The 24399-nt window shown below is 45.9% G+C and overlaps 1 protein-coding gene across 1 annotated transcript in view; it reads right to left on the bottom strand.

Annotated features, from left to right (window-relative positions):
- Window positions 1-2917: 2917 nt before the first annotated feature.
- Window positions 2918-24399, bottom strand: part of foxp1b (forkhead box P1b) — a 172696-nt gene continuing 151214 nt past the window's right edge. The window contains 9 exon segments of the mRNA XM_048253985.1: window positions 2918-5793; window positions 9289-9455; window positions 9628-9697; window positions 11137-11258; window positions 13397-13498; window positions 14327-14403; window positions 14829-15030; window positions 19811-19894; window positions 21744-21831. Coding sequence (XP_048109942.1) covers window positions 5649-5793; window positions 9289-9455; window positions 9628-9697; window positions 11137-11258; window positions 13397-13498; window positions 14327-14403; window positions 14829-15030; window positions 19811-19894; window positions 21744-21831 — 1057 coding nt within the window. The 3' untranslated portion in view covers window positions 2918-5648.

Here is a 24399-nt window from a genome sequence, read left to right as displayed (position 1 = left end):
TTTAACGAATCAATGCAACTATTTGTAATTGCTTGTTTCACAAGATTAAAAGTGCTTAGACTTGATCCCGGTCCTCTGTTTTGTGGCTGCTGTGACCTGTGCTTCTGTCGTAAAAATGCAAGACTTAGTCATCAGCATTAATTTACATCAAGAAATCCATATCGCTAATATTTTCTGGAATTTTTAATGCCCTAAAAATTTATAGCTTTTCAAATGCAGTTACCTAAATTGCTGTTAGGAAAAGACAGTTTAACTGTCTCTTTTTAATTACAAGATAATTTAATGTTGGAGCCCGGAGATGGAGGAGCGTGTCAGCATCCAGCCACAAACAGAGCTGAAGCCATGGGACGCTTCTCAGGCTGGGAGGACGACACGCTGATAAGCACCGTATTTTTACTTCATCAGCTATTAAATGCTAAATGGACTCGAGATGCATTTACCACCGTTTTTTCCCCTATTTGACCTTACTTCTGAAGATTCTGACACACACACACACACACACACACACACACACACAGACACTGTACAAACACAGACATATTTGCTGTACTACAAGTCACTTCTACTTTCCATCAAAATAAGGCAGCGTTACAACATGATGTGAACAACCAGCATTTTTATTGCATTTTCAGAATGCTCAAGTCAGTATTTGTGACTGACTACAACATAAATGTCTGTTGTAACACAGACCAGGAATGATGAGGGTGGGGGTGGGGGTGGGGGTGAAGGAAGTTTACAGATGAGCAAGTGAGATGGTGCATCATTTTTTCTTCAATCAACAGAAATCTACTGTACAGATTTTACAGCATCAATAAGGGTCCACTGTACAGGTTTTACAGCGTCTACAGAAGTCTACCGAGCTGCTGAGACAGAGAGATAGAGTAAAAAAAGAAAGAGAGAGAGAGAGAGAGAGAGTGAAGCACCATGTCTTCCCCTTTGGGCTGTACCTTACAGACTGGAACAGAGGACTGAGAGGAAAGTGGTTGAGCAGTGTGATAGAAGAGGACACAAATGAAGGGCGGATGAATGAAAGAGAGATGACAAATAGAATGAGAGACAGAGGTGAACCTGTGACTGAAAGAGTGCAGTCACAAAGTTTTTTTTTTTCAGGAAGTAAAAAACCAAAAAATCCTCAAAACCAGCGAGTGCACAGACATTAAAGGGGAGGTTGCAGAATGTGATTGCAGGATGAGGATTGAGATGGGGATGTCCAGTTCAGCTGTTAAAACTTGTGTTTAACTTAAAAAAAAAAAAAACTACTGTGCTTGATTCATCATCCAGATACAAATGGAAAACAAAATCTCAGAGAAGTTGAGATAAAAATATATTCATATATATATATATATATATATATATATATATATATATATATATATATATGGAGACGAACTAAAAAGCTGTATCTACATCACCTACCAGCTACACGAACTGAATCATGAAACATGTGTGAATGGTTTATTCTTAAAAAAAGACAAGCATTTTACAAGTAATCTTTACATCTTGGCACTGCATATATATTTTTGAAGTCTTTTCCTGTTTATTTCATATAAAATACCCAATACACTCCCAGCATCATCAGTGACCACTTCACAATTATTCCTCGCCTTCCCTGCGACCCATGCAACCAGTAGAGACGATCCCCTTCTCTGGGCAGAGGCCCACATTACACACAGCACAGCCACAGTCGAGAAGGCAGTGGTTGGACCATCAAAAAAGGGAAGGGAAGTATCAAAAACAGCTTAACACCAAAAAAAGAGGGAAAAAATCTGTACAAAATGCTTAGGTCAATGATAACAGAGAGAGAGAGAGAGAGAGAGAGAGAGAAAGAAAGAGAGATGAAAAAAGTCTGTTTTTTCTCTATTTTACAGTTTAAAACCCAAAGTAAGGGATTATCCCTCGTTTCCCATCCCAGCCCTCCCCGTCCCGTCCCTGCCCCACCCCTGACCACCTCACGCAGATGCCTGTTGGTGTGGCTCTCTTTTTAAGCAAGGATTACTAAGTAAAATACATTTGCAGCACAGTCTGCTATTTCAATACATAGAGCAGTTTTTTTTTTCATAGCTTTTTTTTTCTTTAATAGTAAATACAAAGCAGTTGTGATAAAAGAAAATAAAGAGAATAATACAAACATTTCTTGTTGTTCTTTAAAAGGAACAAGGAAAGGAAACCAAGACAGGACACAAGGTTATACGGTCATGGATGTCCAACCTGATGTAAGGAAAAAACCCACGAAAACACAACCATCAGTGGTGTTCAAAAGTGAAAAGCAATGATAGAAGATGGAATCAAAAAAGCAAGGTGACTTCTTTATGGAAGAAAGGCCTGAGGTTTGGACTGGTTTGCAAATGGTTTGCAAAAAATAGAAGAAAAAAAAAGAATGTGATCGTCCAGCTAAAACAAGCTCTAAATGTGTCTGTATTTTTAAAAATCATTTTTATAGCTTTTTAAAATATTTTCCCCGCTACAGTTTTTAGACTAAACATGCAAGACATACGACTAAGTGCAACTGAGTGAAATGTTTTTCTTGTTTTTTTTCTTTTTTAAAATTGAATCATTCCCTATAGATTTGAACTGAGGTATGTGTACTAACAGTTTTCTCATGCTGTTATCTTTAGTAATGTCAAGCTACACATGCTGAGAAGTCCCACATCCACCAGCTTTTAATCCATGTTTTAGATGCCAACCGAACTGGATGACAGACTAAGATTGGGTTGAGCTCGAGTCTTTCTGGCGATCTTGGACTCTCCGTCTCTGAGTCTCAACCCACAGCTGCCTAGGTGGTGAACATTTTTCTCTTTCTCCACAGATTGCCCTTTTCCTTAGAATCGATAGCGAAAAAAACTAATGGTTACAATTTAAGAAAACAAAGCAAAAAAAAAAAGAAGTAACTGCCATAAAGTACCTTGTACCCAGCTTATTCGTGGACAGGAGTGTTATTTTTTAATATAAAAAGTAACTTGACAGAAACAAAAACACACAATCATAAAGCATTTGCCAAGGTTAACAAAAAAATCAAAAAGAAAGAGAACAAAAAACAAAGAGGCCTTCTCAGGAAACCAGCACTCTTGCAAAAGAACAAACCGAAGTGGCATACAATCTTTTTTTCTTTTTCAAAAGGATACATTAAAGTTTTACAAACAAATATAAACATGTCATCATTGTGTGGTCCAGTTGAAGTATACAACTTTTCACATTTGTGTTTTGCAAATGGTGTTGGCCTACTGATATCATTCATCTGTACTATTATCTCCGACGACGGTCAGCCTTCAGATGGAATGCGACTCTGTCCCTTCATTGGCCAAAAGATAACTCCTTGTTTTGAAATTTGGTCATTTCATTTTGTCTCGATCACGTCACCTCATTTTCCGTTTTGGTCATCGCAAAATAAAAGCTCGACAGACAACCCCTTTGGCTTCAAAGTTTGCTAAAAAAGTCAAACGCTTGTCTGATTCACTCATGATGAGACTGGTCTCCACCTTTTTGATTTCCTTTGCATCCAGAGGGAGAGAATGGAGGATATTTGGCCTTGTCTGCTATTGCATGGATCAGAGAATATCTTTGTAGTTTATCTTTGGTAATCACAGATATCAGACACATATACAACTTAGGCAAAATAACACAACGTAATAATAAATTAAAAAAAGTGGTTGGTTGCAGTCATATGAATCAAGAATGTTGGCATTTGAAGAAGCCCATTCGGTTTTGGAATCATACACCTAAATTTCATAAAATTATTGTTTATTTATTTTTTGTTTATAGCTGTAGAATTTTCCATCCGCTACCACCGTTTACATGTGGGAGAAGTTGCATAATGTAGCTGCATCTCCATGCAGACGAGTTCTGTTTGGTTTTCGTAACGCTAGCGATGGAACAGCCACCGATCTGTTACCACGGTGCTCGTGGGATGCCTGCGGTTGCCATGGGGCCGTTTCCCCCCATGCTGTAATGCTTAGTGGTCAGGCATTAATGCCAACCCTCGGGTTTTTCTCTACTCCCTTTGCCTTTCACTCTGATGTGTAATTACAAATAATAACTAATAAAAGCAAAAGAGGAATTGGCTGGCCGCACGTGCAGTACAAACTAAAGGGAATGCACTTTTTGAAAGTCTCTGAGCATGGCTGCAGGGTCCCCTTGACGCTTGAAATGACAAGAACGGGGAAAGAAAAAAAGCTTGGGAAGTTTCATTTGCTTATTTGACGCTTGCGTTGAGGAATGGGAGGATAAAGAAGAGAGAGAGAGACAGAGAGAGAACGAAAGAAAGACAGAAAGAAAGAAAAAACACAATTAGTTGGTGTGAAGTATTATCTCACCGCCTCAGTCTGACATTTCATTTCTGTTCAGACCGGTGTCGAGATGGGTGATTTGGCCACGGCTAACACGCCCTGCTTGGAAGGAGGGAGAGTTTTTGAAAGTATAATTTGGTAATGATAAATCTTAACCTGCATGATTTCTCTGTCATTCATTCCCATGTGAAATTAAACTTCATTGATGCGTGGAGAGAGCCTTCATTATAAGTAGTGCATTGCCGATGGACTTCATTGAGGTGGTAGTGCAGCAGGGCTACATGTTGGAGAGAGCTGGCATTCTGAAGCACGCGGAATAAATGACAGAAAAATACTACTCGGCATCTGACATTCTGTTTGCATGTGTATATACATACAGTATATTTATATATATATTTATATTTATATATATATATATAAAAAAAGAATAAAAGAAATTCAAATGGAACAACATGGAAGGAAAAATCATAAACATTCATCATTGTGTGCTGACCATACGGAATCTCCACAGCATGGCGATGAGGTCTGATCAGTTTAGAGGAAAAAACAAAAATCAAACAAACTAAACATAGCAACAGTGAGAGACCCAATGTTTAGATTCTGTTGCACCCACCCCCCTCGAGACACATACACAAAAAAGTCTCCTCGACCGTGATAGAAGCAAAAAACAAATGACAAGTTGAAGGCAGTGAGGATGAACTTAATACACACAGTTAATACACAATACGCTAGCTCACACACATGGAGAGGTCCATTTCAGGGGTGAATGTGAAGGTTGAGTGTATGTGTATAAACGTATGTGTGAGTGTGTGCATGTGTGTGCACCCCCTTCTCCAGGTCAGATTCAGTGAGTCTCAGAGTCAATGTCAGCAGTCTCTGTCAGCTGCAAATAGTCCTTTGTCCACTTGTGAACTTTGACCTCTAAGCCACGCTGACCACGTAAAAGTCCCCCAGTACCAAACAGGTCTATCCAATAACATGATTTGTAGAAATGACTTTTTTCCCCTCTTCTTCTCTTAAAACCAAAAGTACAAATAAAAATACTCCCAAATGGAATAGATTTTCTTGTTGTTGTCTTGTTGTTGTTGTTGTTGTTGTGCACGTGTATTTCACTGTTTGTAATGGCACTAAAAGTTCATCAAAACATTTTATAGCTGTCAACAGAGGATTGACAATCCAGTCTTGTGTGTATGTGTGTGTGTGTGTTTGTGTGTGTGTGTTTGTGTGTGTGTGTTTATGTGTGGTTTTATGTCTGTCTTTGCTGTGACCTCACAGATGACTTGAGTTAGTTCAGCCCCATAGGCTATGGGGGGAGGCGGGGGAGGGAGGGAGGCGTGGGAGGGGGAGGGGCCGGAGCGGCCGGCCTTACAGCATGTCATCGTTCCCTTGGTCATCCTCATAATCTCTGTGGTGATCAAAGTCTGGACTGTGATTGGCTGTTGTCACAAGGGAGAGGGGCCCTTCGTGATCTTCAGGGTCCAGTGGCTCCTCTTTAACACTGATGTGATGCCTGTAAAATGCAGGTGGGAAGGGCAGAGAGAGAGAGAGAGAGAGAGAGAGAGAGAGAGAGAGAGAGAGGGAAGGAAGGAGAAAGGAAAAGAGAAAGAGAATGGGGTTAGATTTTTCTACCACAAATGACGTGTTCTGAACCAGTCAGCAGAACAACCACAGTGAAAACTTCCACCTTCTCTCAAGTGAACCGCGCTGTTTAGTGCTTTCAATGAATCCCTAAAAGCAGGTACCAGGAAACCTGCCCCCCCCCGGCACAACGGGGCATTCACTTAGAGCTGATAAATGAAGAAGATTAACTATACGAGCAGGACGGGAATGTGGACGAGGAGGACGATGAAGAGGAGGAGGAAGAGAAGGAGGTGGAGGAGGAGGAGGAGGAGGAAGAGGAGGGGAAGAATGGAGTCCACAACATGCGCCAGCTTGTCAAGCTCCCGGTGGCAGCAGCGTCGGCGTGCGACGGTGGCGGCAGTGGCGGATCAGCGGCGGCGGTGGAAGTATCGGTGGCACGCTGTGTGTTCCTCTCCTCCTGCTCGTTAACATGCAGAACCCGCGAGGCGGGTCTCCAGAGGACGACCCCGCGCCAGCCTCCATCATTAATCAACTTCAGGCAAACACAAGTCACCAGACCAGACGCCTGCCGCTGCTCTGTGTGTGTGCGTGTGTGAGTGTGTGAGTGTGTGTGTGTGTGTGTGAGTGTGTGTGTACGTGTTCATGTGTGTGTGTGTGTGTGTGTGAATGTTCTAACCCTTCTCTAAACTCCCCCAAAATTAATGCGCATTCTCCACAAAGTGTCAATAAAACGGCGAGGGAAAAAGGAAGTGCTGGCAGGCGGGGTGTGTGTGTGTGTGTGTGTGTGTGTGTGTGTGTGTGTGTGTGTGTGTGTGTGTGTGTGGAGGGGGCGGGTGGTGTGTTGAGACACCGTTGCTCGTCGCTACACGGCGATAAGAACCAGAGCCCTTAGGAGAATAATAACGCTGTCAGCTGTAAACAAGGCAACTGGCGACACCCCCGCCCCGCACACTGCCTGGGCACGGGGAGCCTCCAAAGAGATGAGATCTGCCAAATTTCTCATTATGGTCTCACCACAGGAGCAGGGCTGCTATGTGTCTGTCAGGGGGGCTGAGAGAGAAAGGGAGAGAGAAAGAGAGAGAGGGAGAGAGAGAGAGAGAGGGAGGGAGAGGGAGAGAGATGGAGGGAGAGAGAGAGAGGGAAGGAGAGAGACAGAGATAGAGAGAGAGAGAGAGAGGGAGAGGTGTAGTGCATTCAGTGCACCTCAGTATGGAGCACACACAGCACACCTTTACTGTGCCTGTTCTTGTGACAGCAGGTGCAACTGACGTGCATCGGCCAACACACACACACACACACACACACACACACACACACACACACACACACACACACACACACACACACACACACACACACACACACACACACACAGTCTCCCTGGTCATGAATGTACCGCTCCCTATCACCTCCTTATCTTGCAACTCGTGGATGTTTTAAGTGATGCGCCGCTGTGATGGAACAGGCGTTGCTATGGTAATGAGATTACACATTCTTTTTTTATGGTGTGTGTGAGAAGAACAATGGAAAAAAGGAACACAGGATACAGAGAACGACCGAAAAAAGATGAGAAAGTGTGCTTTTTTTTTTACTTTCAGATCAAAGCAACTGCATAAGTTGCATCGCCTCAGGTCCCAATCCTTGGCTGGAGGGGGAACATGAAAATGTTATTATGATGCTATTGAGCATCTCTCTCTCTCTCGCTGCCTCCCGTACGCTGTTGCTGCTGGAGTGTAATTAACTGCGGATTCCTGATTTCACTCCCCAGACTTCGCACACTTACGAGGAGGAGAGACTATAAAGTATTTAGTCGTACTGTTTCCTATGGGCCTCTCAAGAACAGCCACTCAAGGTACGGGGAAGACTGTTTGTATGTGTGTGTGTGTGTATGTGTATCTGTGTATGTGTGTCTGTGTGCATCAAAAAAACAGAGTGAGAGAGAGAAGAGGAGATGGACGAGGTAGAACGAGAGAGTAAGAGTAGGTTTTGGGGGTTAGGGTTAGGGGGAGGGAACAAGCCCATAGTGATTGAAATTAGATGATCATTTATCAGTCATGGCATTTAGTGACGCTTTTAATTGTTCTTAAATAAATTACTCTTGTCCTCTCCAGACTTGTCCGTGTAAACACAAGGGTTAAAAAAAAAAAAAACGAAATAAAAGCACACAAACACCTACGTCTCATTACCCACCTCTTAAATTTTTGAGATCGGAAACAAATTTGAAAAACTCACAAGAAGGAGCGTTTTATCATCTAACTCTTGGCCATGCGCGCCTGAAACCACCCGCGAGATGGAGCCGAGTAGGGGCCTGAGACAGGAGGCAGCCGCCGGCCCATGCACACCCTTCCTGTCTCAGGCTTTCCTGCTCCGTGGCCATGCCCACGGCTGTGTTCAAAGCGATTAGGGACAGCACTTCTCTCCGCTCCTCCTCCCAATAGCTCATTATGCCAACAGTCTCTTTTTTAACACTGTGTGTGTGTGTCTGTGTGTGTGTGTGTCTGTGTGTTGTGTATGTGTGCATGTGTTGTTTGTGTGTCTGTGTGTGTCTTGTTTGTGTATGTCTGTACATGCACACATGTGTATTAAATTCCCTTCTCGGGCAAATATTTCACAGGGATGGTGATAAATCTAACGGAGCTACAAATCAGTGGCTCATAGTTGCACCACATCTGGAAGCCATAGAGTCTGCGATGTATTATTTTAGGCTTCGGGGCGCGCGGCCTCGCGGATAACTCCTATACAACAAGTGCGTGGGGATCTGCGGTTTTTCCAGCCGCCCCACCACGGCACAGCGCAGCAGCTCGGCACTGCCGCTTCTGGGGCTAATTGCGTTTTTGTTGTGTGTCTCTCAGCGCGGTGGCTCCCAGGCCTTTGAGCTGCGGACCCAGTCCTCGTTTCACTTGTTGAAAAGACAGCAGCTCTGGAATTTTGTAAATATTTAAACAAATCGTAGCCATAATTACGCGACGAGAACCCCACAGGCCGCAAACCTACATTATTGACCTGTAATAAATGGGAGTTTATAAACTCACTGTTGAAATAATGCCGGCCTCCAGAAATTTCCCCGTTTTTTTTTTTTTTTCAACAACGCTTGACATTAGCAACCTTCGAGGTGGAGTTTCCTTTCGGAGAGATGGCGGGGTGCGGAGGGGATTGGTGTGTGTGTGTGTGTGGGATTTTTGGCAGGAGATGCAGCAGCCACACTTTCGGTCATGAACTGTATACAGCATTTCGCTACGTCTAGTAACTGCTACAAACACCCACTTCTCGGAGTACACTTCTGACAGCGCATTCCTATAATAAATATACATCGGAGTCTATACATTTACACAATACATGCAAGCCTTCTGGCGCGTGACCCGTCACTCCAGGAGGCTGCTGCCAGCCAACCCCGGGAGCTGCCTGTCTGTAAAGTGACACTCACATAGCTGGCAAAGGGGAGCGTCCCGGGCTGCTGTCACTGCCGTTGCTGTTTCCATGCTCCAGCGCCCCGTTCATCTCCTCCTGGATGGCTTTCGCCAGCGAGCTCAGAGTGGGACTTCCAATGGAGGCAGTAGTGTAGAGAGGTATGTTGTTTTCTGCCATTGAAGCCTGAAAAAGAGAGCGAGGAGGAAAGAGAGAGAGAGAGAGAGAGAAAATCAGCACAAGACTCCGAGCGAGCGAGTGAAGAGAGAAGAGGAGAGGAGGCATGACAATAAAAATAAAAAGATGAGAAGAACAAGGGAAGAATAAGGACTAAGAGTGGAGAGGCGTGGGGCTTTACCTGAAAGGCGGCAGAGAGGGCAGGGCCGTACGCCAAACTAGTCTGGATGTTTTTCACCAAGGCCGGGCTGCTGCGAACACCACACAAACATTACTGACCCATCCCAACGAGCAGCCTAAAGCTCCTCACAACTGTCCAATTCCCCTACAGTAAAGACCTACAGCGCCCCACATAACAGCTGATTTATATGCTAATAAATGTGAAGAAGAATACAATTAATTGCTCAGATCAATGTGCAGACCATAACAGAGCTTGTCTAAAGAATACACTCGTTGTCTTGTTAGGACGACACGATGGCGAGCTTTTTCAGATCAGACACTATAATAGCATATGGATTGATGGATTCTTGGGTCTTACGACCGGACTGCGATCCAGTTCCCAATAAAATACTGACACAAAATCAATAGGCTGTCATAAAAGTCTACATCTGATGCTCCAATATTTATGTGAATATTTGACATGCTGTTATAAATAGCTCTAACGTCTGGAGAGCTGCTTTTAAATACACAAGCACTAAAGCACAAACAGTCAACTTACAGTACATCAGAGAGAAAGAGAGAGAGTTGAGGAGAGAGAGAGAGAGAGAGGGTTAAGAGAGAGAGAGTTGAGGAGAGAGAGAAAGAGAGTTAAGAGAGAGTGAGTTGAGGAGAGAGAGAGAGAGTTAAGAGAGACGGAGAGTTGAGGAGAGAGAGAGAGAGAGAGAGAGAGGAAAGAGGAAAGCTTATGGGAGGCAGGTGTTTTGAATGCATGATGTCTGGACATAGACATGGAGAGAAGCAGGAGGATAAGGGATTGGGAAAGGGGGTAGCGGTTGCAGAAGCAAAGCATGCTGGGAAGACGGGTGGGGGATTATAGGGCGGAGGGGGTTTTGAGGGCCAGGGTCAAGGAAGCGCTTACTCATCCAGGCTCTCGTCGGCCGGGCACTTCCGCGGACGGCCTCGCTGCACGTGGCGGCCACGCTTAAACTCTTCTTCATCAATGGTCCAAAAAGACCCATACTCATCCTCCACCCTCACAAAGCACTTGTGCAGCGAGAGGTTGGTGCGCACGGCACCCTGGGATGGATGGATGGGTGGGTGGATGGAATGCAGGTGGGGGGGGCGAAGCAGCCATGTGCAGATGCAAAGGTGGGTGGGGTGGGGTGGGGGGGGTTTGCAACAGAGGACAGACAAGACAAGGGAGGGACAACATGGACAGAAGGACAGACACACAAACAGAGAGGCAGGGAGAAGGACAGCGTGAGGATTCAAATGCAAATCAAGCAGATGAGGGTTAATGCGGCCCCTAAATAGCAGAAGCATGGCGGTGGCTGGGTGGGCGAGCGAGCGAGTGGGTGGGCATGAGAGGTGAACGTTCACGCCAAAAGCAAGCGGCGTTGGGAGGGGCAGCAGCACTGGGCATCATGGCACACAGATAATGGGGCGGATGAAGCAGCCGCGTCCCATCAGTCGGACAGCAGCGGGAGCAGGGACAGGGGACAGTGGCCATGGGAAGGATGGACGCACGTACCCGCTGATCTTCTGTGGCCGTCGCTTTTGGAACTCTAGCTCGTCCACCGTCCACACCGCCCCTTTTACATTTTCTACTCGTACAAAACACTTGTGAAGACTAAGATTATGCCGGACTGCGTTCTGCCGTGGGTGGAGAGGAGGGAGGGGAGAAACACAAACAAACAAGTCTTGTTTCAATTCTTCCAAAAATCACTCAAATTGACAAATTGAAACACTGGAGACATGCTGAATGGGCATTCACACAGTCAGCTTAACAGTTCTGACGATGGATGTTTTTAAATACAATGACAAACAGCCAAAACAGAGTTTTAAATATACATATTTAAATTGCACAAAAAACAAAAAAAAACAAGTGAAGACCATTTCTTGCTAAATAAATACAACACCCTTTTGATGATGGGCCAATTGAATGAGCCACCTCTGACTACAAAACAAAATTCCAGACAGAACAAACACTTCAGTGAATAAACAAAAAATTTTGGCCGGCGGAGTCTTAGTTATGGCTTCACCCAAAACCGAACAATGAGGGGAAGACCCAAGCCTGCCTGGCTGGCCTGGATACTGGCTCCCTCACAAGCTTTTCATCAAACCATTTTGTATGGCGGGCAGGCAGCGTTCAGTAAATAAGCACCCGACGTTAATGAATGGTTGTGTTGTGTGGGCATCAACCTTTTGTCACCAAGGTAGTTTGTTACCCCCACTGTCAAAAAGTCATGGTCATTTCTCCTCGTTAAAACGCTGTGGCAAAAAAAAAGGGACCAGCAGTGCCTCTAAATAAATGAACCCTGGACCGCGGAAAAGGACATCCTGTTTAAAGTGCAATGTCAACCATTTGATCTCAGGGGTCTTTTAAAGAATACAAATAATTGCATAATTATGTCACTTTTTAATAGAGGAACAGAGCAGTGTTTCTTTCCAAAGCACAGTCCAGTAATTGTACACTTGAGAGTCTTCTGTGCTTTAAGCACGGCAACATTGATTTAACACGGCAACATCTTTTCATTTCTTTTTGTCATGCGGCTGTGTTTACCTTTCAAAGAACGTTTTTTGAAGTTTTCCAATTATGCAAAGCACCAGAGAGCACACAGCTCATTCTATAGACACCTGCATGTGTCAATGCATTTGGCACAGGGCTTTCACATGTGTGAGAGAAAATAGGTGTTGGGGTGCCAGGCCACCACTGATTTTTTTTTTCTCTAGGTGTGTGTGTGTGTGTGTGTGTTTGTGTGTGTGTGTATGTATGTGTGCGCACATTTTTTTTTGTCGGCTCGGTTAATAGTTAAGGTGCATGTGTAAGTGTACAAAATATGCAGGTGTGTATGTGTGTGTCTGTGTGTGTGTGTGTGTGTGAAAGTGAGTGCGAGTCCTCACAAGCCCTAGTTCAGGATAGTGGTGCAGTGGGGAATGGTGTTTACGACTACAACGTGCCCCTATGGACAGACTGTCAGTGTCTGCTGGAGCAGAGAGCTAAAGAACCGAGACACACACACACACACACACAGAGAGAGACCCAGATGCAGATACACTCACACAAACACACACACACACACACACACACACACACACACACACACACACACACACACACACACACACACACACACACACACAGTGTCACAGGCTCTAAAGCACTGCAGATTCACCACATGCTCGAGCCATCACTTCCTTACACCTCCTGCTTTCATTTCCCTCTCCTCCCCTGTCCTTTGGCACTTGAGATAGAGAGAGTGAGTGTGTGTGTGGTCCTGTGTAAGTGTGTGTGTGTGTGTGTGTGTGTGTATGTGTGTGTGTGTGTGTGGTCCTGTGTAAGTGTGTGTGTGTGTGTGTGTGTGGTGCAGCTGAGGAGATTTTTGTGGGAGATATTTCAGCGCCAGGTCTAGCTGGCAGCCAACACGTGCATTTAAAAAAAACAAAAACGTCTGAACAGTTTCTTGGCTTCAGGGTGGGCCTCTCATTCCTCTTTTAGTCGAGTGTTTATGATATTTTCTTCTCTGGGCTTCTCAATGCCACAGCATCAACATGATGCATTGGCCCCCAAGGCCTCTCTCTCTCTCCTTTTCTCTCTCTCCCTTTCTCTCACTCCCTCTCTCTATTTCTCTCTGTGTGCTTAACACGAGTGCGTCTCGAGTTGTTGAAATGTGTAGATGTTCGAGAAATGCACCGCACACTTTGCCTTTACCAGCGGCAACATGTGACGGCTCTTGGAGAAGGGGAGGAAGAGTCAGGAAGAGGAAGGGGGAGTGAGGAGTTGGCATTACCTTCCACGTGGCCGCGTTGCGTCTGAAGTAGGCAAACATCCGCGTGAACCAGTTGTAGATCTCGTTTAGTGTTAGCTGTTTCTCCGGCGACTCCAGGATTGCCTGGAAAACGTTTGTGAAGAAGGAAACAATAAGAAGCCAACAGCGACAGGAAGACAAAGGTGTGCTATGAGCTTGAAATGTCAGTGATGACACAGAGCGCTAATCGCTGCTGGGCAAAGCCTCCCCCCAGCCACCACTGCACGCCACACGTGTGGCTAACCGTCCGTCACTTGTCCAGCCGGAGGTGCTTTGTTTACTAAATGGGGCCCTTGTTCATTTTCTTATTCAAATATTCAGATTGGAGCAATTCCCCTCTTTGGCCCCGAAATGATGAAGGGAGGGAGGGATGAATATTTCACAGGCAGATTACAGGCCAGCAATTATCCGGTGCCTAGATTAATTCCTGCGATCAGAGATTACCGGTCCAGGCGATAATTGACTAGGCATCTTTTAACAGGTTCATTCCTACTGTTGTGTGAAATGAATTTCATAATAATCACAGTCACTCGAAAGAAGTCTAATCAAAAGCAATTGTTGTGTACGGCATGTGTTTTTTCCCACTATACCCTTTTGGAGGGACGAGGTCTCATTTGCGGATGGTTAATCTTGCGCCGCATGTTCGCTGGATTGTGTTTGCAAATTTAAAAAGGGGAAGGGAAGGGGTGTGTATGTGTGTGTGTGTGTGTGTGTGTGTGTGTGTGTGTGGGGTGTGTGTGTGGGGGGTTGATAGAGAAGAAAGGGATAAGCTGTTGTGTTGTGTGTCGATGACGCGTGCCGAGTGTTTATGCGTCGCCGTGCCTTTGAGAGGCTCTGGATCAGCCCATTGAACTAGATGAAACGCTTCCCCCCGTACACACATCAGTGGCCCGGCCGGCGTCAGAGCCTTACCTGTCTGATTAGAGAGGCGTACGTGAACGGAGGCCGGACATCCGCGTTCATGTAGAACTCTTTGTTCTGCACGATGTCTGTTCAAAAAGAGGGGGATTGTAAGGGAATATGTTAACATCATTACCCTCCAAGCGCTAAAACAACATTTTCACTTTGACACAGGGGCATTTCAGCGTGAGACGCCTGGGCACAGGAGCAGCTGGGATAATGATGCATCATTAATAGGTTTGTTTGGGTCTTCATCTTCTCTGCACACATTTGAGCCATTGCACGCAATTACGTGTGTATAATATATCAGTAAGTCTCTGTATCTTTGTGTGTGTGGTTTTATGCTGTGTGTGTGTTTTGTGTGTTTGTGTGTGTGTGTGTGTGTGTGTGTGTGTGTGTGTGTGTGTGTGTGTGTGCACGCGTTTGTTTGTTTGTAAAAGAGTTTCCCTGGAGCTGTATGTGTGTGTTTGCGTGTGTGTGTGTGTGTGTGTGTGTGTGTGTGTGCGAACGCTACCTGGGGAGATTGGCATGTTGTACTTGTCGGAGTAGCGGCGTCGCATGGGCCCCACGCTGTGCAGGCTGGTGGGGGTGATGACGGGGTGGGCCTGCGACAGCGGCGTCAGGGGGGTGGTGGGCGTGGTGGGGGTCTGGGGCAGGCTGAGTGGCGGCGACGCCGGGGCCGTCTTCGACAGGGTGATGCTGGACACCAGGTTCAGCTGTGCGTACCAACAAATAAAAAAAGGAAGGGGGAGGGAAAAAGACATTCATGAAATGGAAATGGTAAAGGTAAAAGGTTAACGTGTATTTAGAAGACACTGTCATCTGAAGCGACTTATAAAAGCTCACAACGCTTGGGCATGGAACACAACCTCACACAGAGCGCTAACTCTATCTGCTGCTCCACCACACCCTACCCTACCCTACACAAATTGTATCAGTGATGATGGAGCTCAGATGGCTGAAGGTGATAGCTGTAATTCCCAGGGAAGATATATATTGATAACATTAAACCCTTAGAAGTCATCTGTAAACCCAAGAGTGTCTGTAAAGGAATAAAAGCATCTGTAATTGTGACTCATATTGCTTAAATGTATGTCGGGTAGAGCTGTGTAAGATCGTTCCCAGGTCCTCTCTGGTGTTGACTGTTGCCAGGGACGACTAATGGCGCTGAATCACAGCTGAACTCCATCAACACATTCACCACTTGGCCTCTCTGGAAAGACTCACGGATAAGGCAGTGAAACATCCTAAAAGCAGTAGGAATCCTCCTGGCTTACATGACCCCCAAAAAAAAAACCCTCTCCCCGTGCCATCCCCCCCCCACCCACAACGCTCTCCCTGTGCCATCTCCCCCGAGCCTGCCAGCGCTCCGGCTCCCAGCTCTTTTGTGTGGCCCCCTGGCATCCTCATGTCTGGCTCCTCTCTCTCTCCGGCTCCAGCTCAGCCTTGGCCAGGCTGCAGTGGCAGCGACGGAGGAGGAGGAGGAGGAGGAGAGGGAGAGAGAAGAAGGGAGGAGGAGGAGGAGGAGGAGGAGGAGGAGGAGGCCGCGGGAGGTGAGACTCTCCAGCAGCCGTGACAAATGACAGCGGGCTCCTCACCTACCGCTGAGAAGCCACTAATAAGCCGGCGACAGGAAGCAGCCAATCTGGGCTAATTACCAGGGAAAATTGTATTGTAAGGACTCTAATTAGGAGATGCTTATGGTGGGGTGATCCCATGATTAAACACTGGAGCCGGCTGACCCCCATCATCAGGGGCTGAGCCTCGGCAAGCAGGCGCTTCCAGAACATTCTGCCATAAAAGTGTCGCTCTTTTTTTGTGTGTGTGCACAAGTGTGTACACGTGTGTGTGTGTGTGTGTGTGTGTGTAGTGGGTGTTTTGTTGTTGAGAAGCAAGGTTGAGGGATGAAGAGAGGGGTGTAATATCACCAATGATGCCAACAAAGGTAAACTAATTAAGCAGAGAGCTCGCCGAGGTAAGCGGGGTGATGGGAGCAGCGGCAGCCGCCCGCGACGAGCCAAGCGATGGTGGCGCCGGGGCCGATGCGCATTGAGGCGGGGTGGGTGGAGCCGGGCGCTACCGAGGCAGTGGAGTGGAAAATGTGCGCCTGACCCGTGCTCCCGCTATTAATTTGTGGGAAAACTAATGACACATATACATATTCTCGCAAAATTGTTCTAATTGCTAATTTGCCCAAAGGAGGGCAGTTTCCAAATTAAACATGACTCTCAGTCTGGGAGGAGAGAGAGAAAGGGGTGGAAATGTGTGTGTGTGTGTGTGTGTGTGTGTGTGTGTGTGTGTGTGTGTGTGTGTGTGTGTGTGTATGTGTGTGTGTGTGTGTGTGTGTGTGTGTGTGTGTGTGTGTGTGTGTATGTGTGCATATGTGTGTGCATGTGTGTGTGTTGGTGTGTCTAGGGGGAAACGGGTGGGGGGGGGCTGTCAGGACTGGCGGTTAACAGGGTGGGGTGGGTTGGCGAGGGCAAGCGTGGGTGGTGGTGGTGGTTAGGGGAAGGCGTCTCATCTCTGACAATCATTTGTGGATTGTGCTAACAAATTAATGAAATGTCAAGCCTGTCAATTGCTTTGGTGCTATCGGATGTCTAATTTTTTCTGATAATGGCATGGGTGACAGTGGAGACGGAGTGGGTGGTGTGGGGTGCACCCAGGTGCAAGTGAGCAGACCGTGTTTAACATCTAACCCCCAGCGCATGGATCCTTCATGGCCACCCAATTACCACCCTCCCTATTAACGGTCATTACCGCTGAGATGTTCCACTTGATGGACAGGTATGTAATAAAGAAATCTGGGCCTGCCAACGATGGCATATTTTTCTCCTTGACATGGCATTGTCTCCACCCTGGGCATCTGTGACCATCTTGCATTCTTCGACGCGACTTGATTTCGCTCCTCTCCTTCTCCCCCTTGCGATGTTTTCAATTGCTACCCATTACCCCTGATAGGCTGCTGGCTAAAGTGCTTTTTACTCCCAGTAAGCGGTGCGATTTGGTTCTGTAAAAATAATTACACTCGCTTGTTAATGTAATGCACATCTGTTTATTTGCACATTCTGTGTCTCAAACATGCCTTTTGGCAAACGCCATGAATTTTGCTCATCCACTGTTTAACAGTATATATTTTCTTTCACTGGGACAGTTTAAAATCACAAGCTAAATAAATGACTCCTCAGTTTGTTATTTTCCTTCCACCACCCCCCACCGCTATTTTGACATCAACAGCTGACTTTTTTCGCCCCTTCTGGATTACCAGTCTTTGTCGAGCGTTTCATGCATATTCGTCGTCCCTAAACAGAGAGCTGCCTCAACAATGGGCCAGACAGTCGAGTAATAGCCTACTCTTTGTCTCCGTCACGATTTGGGCTCGTTTTAAAAGCCCGACAAAATGAGACTTCAGACAGAAATTAATTAAATGGTAATTGGTGATCTAATTATACTGGCTTTGACTCGCCACGCCGCTAAAGAAAATAAACAACACACACACACAGAGACAAAAATAAAAGGCTCTCCTTAATTATGTGTGGAGGAAAGGTCAGATTTCTGACAAGAATGCTTCGTGACATCGACTCGGCTAATATACACAAAGCGCCCTGATAAACACATAAGCATGCACACGCACACACACAAAGCTCGCTTCGTTCGATCACTCACACATTAACACTTACAAACAAACAGCTCATTTAATCCAATCACACACTCTGAAAATGTTGTAAATAATAAGAATTTGGCCTGAAATTGCATTTCCCTTCTACATCATGGAAGCATTTTGTGTGAAAATATTGCTTGGGACCACTGATTTCTTCCACTTAGACTGAATTGGTAGAAACATGTTTCCTAAGGCCTGAATGCTCTCTGTGATGGTCTGCTAAACAGCACTGGACTGTGCACTAATAAAAACAATTAAGGAGATCAATGTGGACAATTAACTGGATCGATGCGCCGGTGTGAACCTGCTCTGACCTGCATGGAGGTGAACTCGGCCCGAGATCCTCCACTGCTACAGCTAAGCACAGACCTCGAGGCCAAGTCCTCTCCCACACACACACACACACACACACACACACACACACACAGGCACGCACAGACACACACACACACGCTACCCCCCACCCCCGTCCCCTAACCACACAGTGCAGCAGCAGGCACTGCGTGTCTGACTGAATGCTGGCGAGGACGCTTGAATGGAGCGAACGGGCAAATAATAACCCCCACGAGTGGCATGCTTTACATGCGCCCACACTGCCCCTCCACCACCTCCCTCCCACTCCCACTCCCGACCAACCCCAAGGGGAACAGTGAGAAAGGCTCACAATACTATCAGACACGCGGGGCCACTTTTCATATACAAATGGCTCTGTGTCAGGGGCCCGTCCCGCTCGCTAATCCTCACAATCAGGGTGGGTGACACAGGCGTCAGACAGGCAGCCGGAGAGACGCGCTGGGCTGCTGTCATCCCCACGTATGCGGGGGCCACCGCTGTTGACTCTCTGCCTGCCTGCCTGCTGCGGAGAAGAGAGGAGGAGAGGAGGAGAAGAGAGGAGGAGAGGAGTCCTGGTCTAAGCTGTAAATAAATTATTAGAGTGCCATGGTGCATAGACAGAAGAGAGAGAGAGAGGTCCTCTCTCTTTTCACACACAGAGGGGATGTGTGTGTGTGAAGGCCATGGCAGGCCTCTCTTTCTTTCTCTCTATCTCTTTTTTTCCCCTCTTTCTTTCATTCTTTTCTTTTGCTATGACATTACCCCTACAGCACTGACGCTTTGACTGCTTTCACTGCTTACAAAGTGCTGCCACACAAACCCAACAAGAGAAAAAGGGGGCCAGCAAAGCATGCCACACAACAACTGAACATTTCACCCGCGACTGGCTCGGCAGCATGTGTCAGTGACACGCATTACACACAGTTTGCCTTCACAGACACCCCAAAACTGCTGGGCTTCTGAAAGCAGAGGCTTCATCACAACCCTTATCACATGAAAGAAAGACAACAAAAATAAAAGCGAAACTCACTACCTAAATATCTCTGACTCGGTTCTAAAGTAACACACTGTTAAATGGACATCCAGTGCCGAGTGAATTCCCCGGCTGAAGCTGCAGCGGGAGCCAGGATGCCATTGATCTATAATTATCTGTTGACACAGAGTGCCGTGTTTGTTTGAGGGATCAGCGCGGAGACACAAAAGCGGAACGGGAGATGTCAACAGATGATGTGATGAGGGGAGCATATTTATCACACGCTGGCGGCATCCAACAGCTGCCTCTCGGCTGACAACCCAAGAAACCAGAAGTACGCGAAGAAACACATCAGTCTAGAAATTAGACAAATGAGAGAGGGAGAGAGAGAGAGAGAGGGGGGAGAGAGAGGGTTAGACAGAGAGAGGGTAAGACAGAGGCAGAAAGAGAGAGATAGATAGAGGGAGAGATAGAGGGAGAGAAAGATAGATAGAAAGGGAGAGGGATGTATGACGGAGCTGCTACTCACAGGCTGTGGGGTGCTTTTGGGCTCAGTGGACTTGACGTGTAGATGAGTCATCATAGCTTGCAGACGTTCCTTGTCTTTCGCTAACTGTAATGAGGAAAGAAAAAAAAAACAAAACACAAACACATGAATTCACGACGCATAATGAGCACACACTGTTCAACCACATGGTAAAGCTACTTATTTTTGTTAGTGCCATTTTATTTCTCCTCTCTTCATGGTATCGTCTGGCATCCTTTTTGTTGTTGTTGAAAAAAGGGGAAAGACACAAATAATCTCCATGCAGGGGGATCAAAGGGACCGGCAGGACATTGCAAATGAAAAGCCGGTGTGTTCATTAGAGAGCTCTTTGCTGTGCTCAGAGGCCTGCACTTTGACACAGACAGCCGCACCAAGAAATAGGCCACCGTACTGCAGCAACTAGTACCCATGCAAGGCTGGAATGGAAGGAGGGGTAGCATCCTCCACCTGCCCCCCCTCTCTCTCTCTCCTCCCTCTCTCTGTGTCTCTCACTCACCTTTCTCTGTCTCTCCCCCTTTCACTCGTTTCTCCCACGCTTTGCCTGCCACTACGCATCATAAGCAAACGGCATGGTGGGAGGACAAGCTCTGTCCAATCAGCTCCCATCATTTGACTCTCTTTCTGGCCGAGGCTGGGGCCAGTCTGGGACACTTGCTTGGACCGTCCGAACTAAAAGTGTGTGTGTGTGTGTGTGTGTGTGTGTGTGTGTGTGTGTGTGTGTGTGTGTGTCTTCTCTGAAAATAGTGCATCAAATATGGGTATGGATCGGAGACTGACAAGCCACGTCGGGTACGTTGTCGGGTACGTTGCTGCTTTAAAGCAGCACTCTTGAAGGCGGCGATAGATGAGAGCTGTTTATCAGCCAGAGGTCATTAGGGATGAAGGGCTTTGAGCTGCGGAGAGCAGCGCTGCGGTGGGCGACTAACTGGCCGTGGAGAGGCCACAATGTTTCAGCCATGTTGAAATATTAACGCTTTATAACAAGGAGTGTTAACAAACCATTAACAAGGTTAACATTTATTATTAAATGTTAGTTTGCTATTTACTATCTGTTAAGATATCATTTGTAGATTACTTACAAGTAGTTACAAAAGTCACAAAAAATATATACTGTAAATGCTTAATAAACCATTAACCATTAAAGTTATTACTAAATGTTTAATTATATATTTATCAGCTGTCAGCTAACACTAGTAGGTTACCGTACATACAAATAGTTTCGAAGACATTTACGGTAATAAATATTGTCTGCAATACTTAATTAATGCATACTATACATGCTTATTAATGGTAAGCACGTAATACCTTGTAAATGGTTTGAAAACACATCTTCTTAGAAAGCGCTACCGAAATCTCAATTGTCCTGTCAATCATGCTGTTAAAAAGAAGCCCTACTATACAGAAATGCCTTTAACGACAGATGCACGTTGTGGTTAGCCGCCAGACACGCAATTTATCTTCTGGCCACTCTGCCCATCCATCCATTTTCCCGGTCCACTAGAGGACCGAGTCTCCACCACTACAGCTGCCCAGAGTATTTCAGAAAGTGTTTTATTGTAGCGCCAAACAGTTAAAAGTCATAAATGACTTTAAAAGCCAGTAAAATTCAAAATGTAATTATCTTCCCTGCGTAGCCCCGGGGCCTTCATATATCTTTGCCTGGCTGTCATGCATACATAACACATTTTTAATGACTGGTTACTCACAAATGTACAAAATAATTTCATTTTCCAGCCTCCTTCCATCTCTGACCCACTGGTCATATCTTCCAAACGTGGGGTGGGGGGTAGTGGGTGTGTGTGTGCACAAGGGGTTGGGGGATGTTGAAGTGGACAGCTGCATGAAGGGAGGAATAAAAATGTGCTTTCTTCAGAGTAAAAAGGAGAGAGAGAGTGGGGTGGAGGGGGGAGCGTACCTGTAGTTCCAGCTGCTGGACCACCTGCATCTGCACTCGACACTGTGCCGTGCTGCGGTCGTCCAGGGCGTGCTCACCGTTCAGATGCCTGACACACACACACACACACACACACACACACACACACACACACACAGCCGAGGAGAAAGAGAGAGAGAGAGATGATCAGTTCACTTGATTGTCACTGTCTCTGCAGTCACCAAAAGTCACTCTTGACCATTTGTATGCAACGCACCTCCTGGCAAAGCAACAAAACAATTGACATTTTCTGAGGGTGGCCATTTCCTTTTTAAAATAGGAAAGGTAACAACTGGTGATTTACAAAAATGCACAGCACAGACAAATGAACAGAAGTGTCCAGAAACACACACACACACACAAACACACACATTATGATAATGAAAAGTAAATACAGGTATATCAGCCCTGCAAATATATTACATTTCCCGAGACACTTTACGCAAACGTGAATCATAAAAGATACATAAAATCTCAATAAAGTAAAAATCGATCGAATACATATTTCATGAGGTGGCAATATCTACAGAAACTTAAGTTGAACAGATAAGGGACATGGGAACGTCAGGTGAAAATGTGCATAGTGAATAATGGTGTCCTTCCCTCTATCCCCTCTCCTCCGCAAAGAAAGCATTACAGAGAGATCTGCCCCCCCCCCTCTTTCTTTCTGGTCGGCAGATTCTCCTTATTTTCGTGCCTTTTTCCATTGTTAATTATGTCATCAAGATTAAGAGAACTCAAATGAAGCCAGAAGGAAAGGCAGAGGACAACAAGAAAAAGAGAGATGGAATCTGTCACCGACTTGAATTATGAATATAATTACGTGCGATTATTTTATACCGGAGCGAAGATGTTCTTCTCTCCAGCACGTTTATAACTAATCTAAATAAGTAGCTCTCCCAGTCACAGACGCCGTTTCCCCCCCTTCTTTCTTCCCTCTTGCTCTCCTCTTTTTTGCCGTGATTTATAGAAAATGGCGCAGATAAGGCCGGCGACTGAAGGAAATATGATTGGAGGATTTTTATCAGCCTTCGCATGAATTACTGTTTGAAAATGCTTATGCAGGGGCATTCCATTAATCATTTAATCATAATCCGAGCAGGATGTTTGAACTGATTTCACAAATACCCTTTCATTTCACTACTTCATTATGCTCGCTAATGGATCCAATATATTATATATATCATAAATTATATCACATCTTCGGTGACCATGTAGGTCACTGTCACCAAGGCATTGCTGTGGGCTCAGCGACCGTGCCGGGAGAGGAGAGAGGGAGGAGGAGGAGGAGGAGAGGAGAGAGGGAGGGGGGCAAAGAGATGCTCTCGTTTTCTCAAATGCACTTTTTTTCTGGGCATTTACCGCAAATCACCAGTGGGCCCACTCTGACTGGGAGTTGTGGGGTGGTGGGGGGCAGACACGTTGACGGCCTTATAAATCTGGGGCCGGTGTGACAGGTCAGGGTGTGACGCACGGGCGCCCGACATGCAGACAACATATTTGTGCATTTAAAATATGAGAAATCAGGCAAAGGCAGACATGCGTGTCCTAGGCTGGGGGGGAGTGATGTGTAAAAGAGATAGATGCTACAAGTCTGTGTGGCTGTTTCTGAGGAGGAGCAAGAGGTACGTTCAACCTTGGGAGGGGACAATGATGTGCACCTGGACTGGAGTTATTTTCAACTGGCTATTTACCAGAAGTTAAAGAAAATTGGGATGCTGGTCGTCTTAAAATGATCTGCTACTTACTGCATTCTGTGCATATCTCTAACATGCTAAACACTAAACTAAAACACTAAAATGCTAGACTAAAATGAGAAGAATGCTGGCCATGGTCATTAGATATGAGCACACCACCAAATTTGACCTTGCTGAAATCTATTGTCTCCCTCCAAAATATTCGGACTGTCTGAAATCAAATAATTGAATAAACGAATAAATAAATAAACATAAATCTGATCGAAATTACAAGCAGGGCTTGAATCTCTGTGCATACGAGACCTCGTCTTGGCGAGCAAGTGAAATAAGCGAAGACATCTTAGCCTCCGTTAAACTGGCCTGAAGTGCATTCTGAATGAGGAGTGCAGCTTCGCTTGCCTGTACGTGACGAGCTTCGGAATTTTCACTGCTCACGGAAGCCACATCCACCCACCCCCATCCCCACACCCCTCCCCTCTCCTCGCACCCTTCTTTTCATCCTTTGTTACATTTCATTTTTTTCCCTTCACCACCCCCCCCCCCCAACCCCCTCTCACCCCCCGCACCCCACCCCTTTTCCCTCTAATGACATGGAGAGTCACAGTGCATAATTAATAGGAAATGAAATATTCAAATGGCTCTAATGCAGCCGCGTGCACTGTGTCTGGACAAGAAGAGCCGGGCTGCAGAGAGAAGAGGGGGAAATTGACATTGGGAGACACTATGAGCGTTGGCACATGTCACTTTCCTGGACTTCAAACGGAGCCGATTTTAAAAGCTTTCTGGCAGCATGACAGTCACTAATGTAAATTGCCACAATAAAACAAGTTAAATAGACATTCCTTAAATAGTCAGCATTTTACATATAATTTAGTGGGCCTGCTCTGGCCTCCTTTTGGGCCATTTAAGTGGTATGATGGAGAGGGCAGACCGGTTGGAGA

Source organism: Alosa alosa, chromosome 10, assembly GCF_017589495.1.
Source record: "Alosa alosa isolate M-15738 ecotype Scorff River chromosome 10, AALO_Geno_1.1, whole genome shotgun sequence".
Classification (NCBI taxonomy): Eukaryota; Metazoa; Chordata; class Actinopteri; order Clupeiformes; family Clupeidae; genus Alosa; species Alosa alosa.
Note: the sequence above shows the minus strand (reverse complement) of the source record. Positions and strands in the feature narration are given on the sequence as shown.